At 38.0% G+C, this 6,893-nt stretch overlaps 1 protein-coding gene across 1 annotated transcript; it reads right to left on the reverse strand.

Moving 5' to 3' along the window:
* Positions 1-5,495: 5,495 nt before the first annotated feature.
* LOC147898284 (pathogenesis-related protein 1-like) lies at positions 5,496-6,140 on the reverse strand. Its single transcript, XM_087379142.1, has one exon. It carries the CDS (start codon positions 6,138-6,140, stop codon positions 5,496-5,498), a length of 645 nt encoding a protein of 214 aa, XP_087235268.1.
* Between the last annotated feature and the right edge of the window lie 753 nt (positions 6,141-6,893).

Here is a 6,893-nt window from a genome sequence, read left to right on the forward strand (position 1 = left end):
GACAATGTAAAAGAAAGAGAAAGTTATAGAATGAAGGAAGAGTTTGAGCAAGCAAGTAAAAAAGGTCCTACTAATTTTTATAAAAGGTACACAAGAGCGTCGGTAAGAAAGGACATGAGCTTAAAGCAGTCTTGATAAGCATCAATTTTATCAAAGAGGAGAGTCTGCATACCTAGCACCACCATCCAACAAGAAAATATGGTAAGAGACAACTTAACTTTGGTTGGGAAGATAGGTGTCATAAACACCCCTTCCTTGTTATCGGGGTCACAATAAAATAGAGGCTTAACCACAAACTTAAATAGCTTGATGTAGAATTACAAGTGCAAAAGGATGGGCAAGTTTAGCTTGTGGAATGGTGTGAACCAACTTGAGTTAAATAAAGGGGGGGGGGGGGAGAGAAGGGGAAAATGTAAAAATTCATTAATCTAAGTGGTAAGATTATGGAAGGTGGGAAAATCAAATGATTGATTAAAGCCTATAAAATAAATCTTTATTTTTTGGAGAGGAAATTATTATTGGGATAACTAGGGGTGGGGGAGGAATTGATAAGTAGAAGTAATATATTAAAATTAAGAAGAAGGAAAAATGGAAAGAAAGAGGAAAAGGAAAAAACTTAGACTCATAAATGAATAAGATGAGGAAAGGAAGAACTTTTGAGTAGGATAGGATGAAAGGGTTAAAAAACCTTAAGGAAAAAATTAAATGAAAAGTGGAATAGAAAGATGGAATTAAAGAGGTAAATTTAGCAAGGGAGAGTGGGATTATTTATAAGGGGATATTATAGGGGGAAATATAGAGGGAAGGAACAAGGGGAAACAAAGGAAAAATTAAGGAAAATTAAAAAAAAGGAAAATATAAGGGGAGATTAAAGGGTGGGTTTATAAAGAGAAAAATAAAGGGGGGTTATAAGGGGAAATTATAATGGGATTTTATAGAAATAGAGAGGGGGCGGGAAAAAGTAAGGAGGGGAAAATACATAGAGAGAGAGGGGGAGTGGGGGAGGGGGGGGGGGGGGGGGAAGGGGGGGAGACATGGAGGGAAAACGAGGAAGAATGTATGGAGTACACGGAGGGACAAAACATCTATATAAAATTGAAGGAAATGAAAATGAAAGAGAAAGGAAAGGTGGGGGGTGAGGGAAAAATTAGTGAATGAATGAGGTAGAGGGGGGGCGCTTGCGGGGGGGGGGGGGGGGTTAAATGATATAAGAAATTAAGAAGAGTCAGCCGAACCTATGACTCCATAGTGCAAGTAAAGGAATGAAATGACGTGGTGGGCGTGACTCACATTATAAAGAAGTCATCGACCATGGAGAAGGTTTGTCATGATGGCGAAGAAGTTCATGATGGGATTTATTGACGTGGCAGGTCGCGGGGCATAGAGCTGGAACAAGTCGGAGTAGTAGGAACAAAGAAAAAAAGGCACGCAGACCACACGGAACAACTGTGCTAAGGCAGAGAGTCTCATGGGGGAAACGATAAGTATGTAGGCAATAGTACACGGGGGCCAGAGCAGGAGAGAGTGACAAAATATTGGTAGCCCGGGAAGAGAATAGAGCAAGGGGGAGCGGGGACTTGGAAGGGCAGGAGGCATGCAAGTCAAGCTTGATGGAGAAAGGCGATAGCAGGGAAGGTAATGATGAAGAATGAAGGAGAGAGTGGAAGGTTTAAATAAGGTATGTAGTTGGGGGAATTGACCGATCGGGGGGCGATACATCATGGGATTGGGAGTGAGATAGTCGGGTAGGGGGGGAAGCTTGGGGGTCGGTTTTTTTTAGGGGGTTGTCAATGGCATTGGTATAATTAGGGGTAGAGTTAGGGAGAGACGGGTTTAGTAAATAGATAAATCAAGAGAAATTAGGAAATATGAAAAGAGAAGGATAAATTAGAAGGATAATAGAAAAGAAGGGAAATTTGAGAAATTAAGAGGAAAAGTATATAGAAAAGAAGAGGTTTTGAGTTCTAATAAGAGGAAACATAAAGAGAAAAGAAGAGGTTTTGAGTTCTAATAAGAGGAAAAGAAAATAGAAAAGAAGAGAGGACAAGGGGGGGTTCAGGTTGGGGGAAAAACCGAGTGAAAATTGAGGGGAACAAATGGAGAATTAGGGGAGAATTCAAGGGAAATAAAAAGGGGGGGGATTTCAAGGAGAGAAAAAACAAGAAAAAATAGTGAAATCAAGGAAAATGGAAGAAATTTTAGGGATTTAAAAAAAAAGAATAAGAAAGAGTAAGAAGAAATAACAATTAAGGAAAATTTTAAGAAAATTAAGGAAAATTAGGGGAAAATGAGAAAAAATAATGGAAAGAATAAGGAAAAAAATAAAGAAAACAAGAAATAAAAAGGTAAAATAAAGGGGGATTAAGGAAAAAAGGTAATAGGAGAAATAATTTAAAAAATAAGAAATAATTTAAAAATATTAGGAAAATTTTTATTATTAAAAGGGGAAAATGAGGGAGAAATATTAGAAGATTAGAAAAAAGAGGGGGGAAGTAATAAGGAAAAATCAAGGAAATTTAGGGATAATCAAGGGAAGTATGGGTGAATAGGGAAAAGTAGAGAAGTTTGGGGGGAAGAAAATAATAAAGGGGGGGGGGCACATGCGTGTGCGTCAAAATTAAACAATGTGTAAATAGAAAAGGAAGGTGGCAACGATGAGGATATCCAATGTCAATTTTTAGTCTTTGGTGGTATTTTGCTATGCAAAATGGCCACTATTTTACTATGTTGTTTTCCTTGTTTGCTACCTTCATCATCATCTCCAATCTTCTCTAACTCCAAAGCTCTAGGTGAGAACAGAGGTCAAATTTTTTGCAAGAGCCACGACCGTATCCATTTGGCCCAATTTCATTGTTGTGCCTTCTTTTGGCATCACATTGGACTCCATCCCATACATTTTGGCATCATGGACAACAAAATTTGGGGAAGGAAAAATAACTTTTGGATTTAAGGTGCACAAATTTGGGTGGCAAAGTTGATGCTATTAAAGTCAAATGTGGTTGTCTAAGGATTTTAAAGCATCTATACCTTGAGTATAAACCTTGAAGTCAAATGTGGTTGTCTAAAGCATCTGTACCTTGAGGATTTTAAAGCATCTATACCTTGAGTATGAACAGATTTGGGGACAATGACTGCTAGGAAGAATGAAGAAATTTTGGTCTAGAATACACAAATTTGGTTGGAAAATCCCATATATTTGAGGCTCTTAAAGTTCAAAATGGCTTTCTTATTCATCTTTACCTTGAGTATCAACAAATTGAGGTTCAATCATTTTAAAGCCATAGAACAGTTGCTTCTAGAGATGAAGAGGTTCTTGGAGCTCTACAAAGATGAGGATCTAAGCATCACAATTATGGGCCACAGCATAGGAAGCACATTGTCTATCTTGAGTGCCTGTGATATCACCCATACTTGCATGAGTTGTTCTGAGGTAGTACAAACCAACACGTGGTGCATATAATTACTTTTACCTTCTACATTTCTCTTAGGATTAAAAAATGTAGAAGGGAGATCTCCCCTTATGAAACATCTTTGGTTTTAAGTGATATCTTAGTGAAAAAGTATTATTTTGAGATTGTTCTCTTGTTTTCCAATAGGTTATTATGGTTCTTATACGTGGGAATTAAATTCAATTTTTAAAAATATACTTATAGATTCAACAAACTCTAATTTAAATTTTCAAGGAGCACTTTTCCATCCATGCTCCTATAGATATGACCTATTTTGTGAGATTGTTTCAAAACTCATAAGAAGGAAAAATGCTTACACAAGCCTATGAGACATTGCTTGAGCACTATGCATTATCATCATATAATGGTCACATGTTGTTAAATGCACTCATGTAATGCAAAAATACCTCATGGGATAATGAATTTACTACTTCAAATCTCACATATTTACATACATGAGAGATTTTGTGATCTTATCAAATGAATTTGTGAATTTATGTCATAAGAGAATTTGGGAAATATTCATTGAATGAAAGGAAGCTAGGTGTAGGGCTTTTAATATTTCTTAATAGAAAATCAAGCTATGGCAAAAAGCATTTGAATTTGACAAGAGACTTGAATCAAATAACATTTGAAATTATGGATATAAGTAAAGACACTAGGTATAAGATCTATGGAAGGGAGACTAAATATATATTAAAGATGAGCTCATGCCTATTGTCCTTATTGCCCAAACTAGAAGCTCATCCTTGCCGCCCAAACTGCAAGGTCATGTTAGAGCTAACACATACTCGACTCAACAAGCTTAACTTTATCACATGATGAATTGAATAACCAATACCACACCACTAACATAAATTGAGAAGATCACTGTCATCATGTCCCTAAGGCATCCCTTAGGAGGTATGTAAACTAGCATGTGCATTCAAATGCAGGTATTAAAATTACAAATGACTACTTAATAAAATTAACATTAAGAGTTTAATAAACTTAAGAAAATTTTATTGAATAAGGGTTTTTTAAAATTCCCTAGGTTTAATAAGTATAGAATCTAGCAATCATTTGGCTCTAATGTTCTCTAAGAAAGGCTTTTGAGAGGTGGATAAATAAAACATTTCTTCAAACCCCTTTTAAACACAGCTTTCTTCCTTGAATCCTGGTAAGAAAAATGGGCAATCTTATGGTAAGATAACAAATATGGTAAATAACATTACTCTCTTAACATAGAGATAAGGTTATAGGATAAAGCATAACAAAATGTTATTGATGGGCATTCACATGAAATGAAGTTGCTTGATAAAAAGCTACACTGTCACCTAATTTTCATTCAATTGCAAGAAGGAAATTGAAAATCTTGTAGTAAGATAACCAATATGGTAAATAATGTTACTCTCTCAAGACCTCTATGAGGTTATAACCAACAAAGCACAACAAACTGTAAGTAAACAAATTATTAATAGCTTGTAGCTCAATTATATGGAATAGCTTAAACATCTATTTGTGGTATTCAAGTATAATGGGTGAATAAATATAGAATCACTAGCTGACAATGATGTTAATGTTTTCCAATGTATCTTCTCATAATATTTTTTTTGGTGATGGCAAATGAATGGTAAAGGAGATTTAGAAGGGACGCTCGTGAGTGTTTCATTTTTCTCTCTAGACCTAAGTGTTTGGAAGGTAAATAGCTAAATGAAAGATTCTTACCAAGTGACCAACCCAAGAAAGCTAATCAAGAAATGTTATGGACGGGGTGAAAGAATGAGTAGTGTAAAACTATTTGCACCTAAAATTAATATATAGAAGTGGCGAATAAAAAGATTATAAAGTGAATGGTTTCCGATCTTTAATATATATTTTGGTGAAGGAGTACGTGGAATATTAAGAAGTTTGAGCTTAATTATATACAATCGTCGCTAACAAAAAGAGTATTAAGTAAGAAAGGTTGCTTCTCTCGAAGAAATGTATTTTGCCGATTATATCAACGTTGGAGTACGTAGGATCGAAGAACTTTTATTGCGACGCAACGCAGCAATTGCATTCAATTCAAAAGGGACGCTCCCCGAGCACATTGCCAGGAGGATCGTAGTTGCAAACAAATAAGGTCAAGCCATTATTATCACATGTAGCCGCTGCGCAGCCCACCTTCGTTGAATCCCTCCATACCACTTGCGTATAGTGACCGCACTCCCAGATCCCGTCCAGACAAGAATTGGTTGCATGCGAATAGTGCTGTCTCTCCTCCACCCACGCCTGCACCACCGCTTCTGGTCTCAAATCCCTCCCCGCACTTCCCACGTACATATTCTCCCCTAGCGCTCCCCCCGAGTGTTGAATCCTGCAGTCGTCGAAGCTACTTTGTCGACTCGCCCACCACGCGGCGAAGGCCGCCACCTCGTCGTCCCAAACTAGGTCTGGAACTCCAACTCTCCTGCGCTCTTCGTTGTGTGGGAATAGCCAGGATTCTGTAGAGTATTGGGCGTCGCACACGGGCGGGGTAAGGAGAAGGGCCAGTGTGAGCGAGAGCAAAACCAAGCAGCCTCTCGGAAGGGTCATGTTGGAATTCTTATGCCAGTTTGCAGCGAAGAAGCAAAGCACAAAGTACTCACTCAGCGCAGGAGCTTTGCGGGATCGCGAGAAGAGGATGTGGCCTTTTATAAGAGCAAAGACATAATACAGACCGTCCGACATCGGAAGACAGAACGACCTATGGATTTACATTGCAGTTTGTAACCGCAAAACTTTCGTTCAGACTTCATAACGTTAAGAATGTGTATAGATCGAAAGCTAGTGACCTTCCAATTTCTCGTATCAGACAGACGAATTGTGCAACTTTCTCCAGTTCTGAGTGGTCACTTCTCAATGCAGAACCCCAACTTGCTTAATCTTAAGCCCTAAAAAGAAGCGCTTAAGCCACAAAAGAAACATCCATCTACAAACCTTACCACGGGTTCAAAATCTTATGTACATTATCTCGAATGCTACACCAATGCCACTTTTGTGGCTGTGGATTGAAAGGCCAAAATGTGTCAATATCTAGTGGGAGAGAATAAAAATGTATGAGCCTATTTTTAGGCAGGTAGCATTGTGCCACGAAGCCACTCGTTATTTCATGAAGCCATTTGTTATTATCTCATTTTACATTGGCAAGGAATTCTTCCAACGTAAGTCCAATCTAACTGTCTCATTCTTGCGTTTCCTCGTCCGTTCCTTTCTCTTCCGCTCTTGCCTTTCCTCATCGTCTCGCAGATCAGCCCTTTCAATCTGCTTCGAGATTTTCCTCATCGATTGCTTTCTCTTAGTCCCCTCATCGATTCCTTGAGATCAACAACAAATCTGCGTGCCCTTTCTTTCCAGATTTTCCTCATCGATTCCTTGAGATCAACAAATCTGAGTGCCCTTTCTTTCGAGATTTTCCTCATCGATTCCTTTAGATCAACAAAT

The sequence above is a fragment of the Dipteris shenzhenensis genome, chromosome 9 (assembly GCF_047967505.1).
Source record: "Dipteris shenzhenensis isolate YYH24624 ecotype China chromosome 9, Dip_SZ_1.0, whole genome shotgun sequence".
Taxonomy (NCBI): Eukaryota; Viridiplantae; Streptophyta; class Polypodiopsida; order Gleicheniales; family Dipteridaceae; genus Dipteris; species Dipteris shenzhenensis.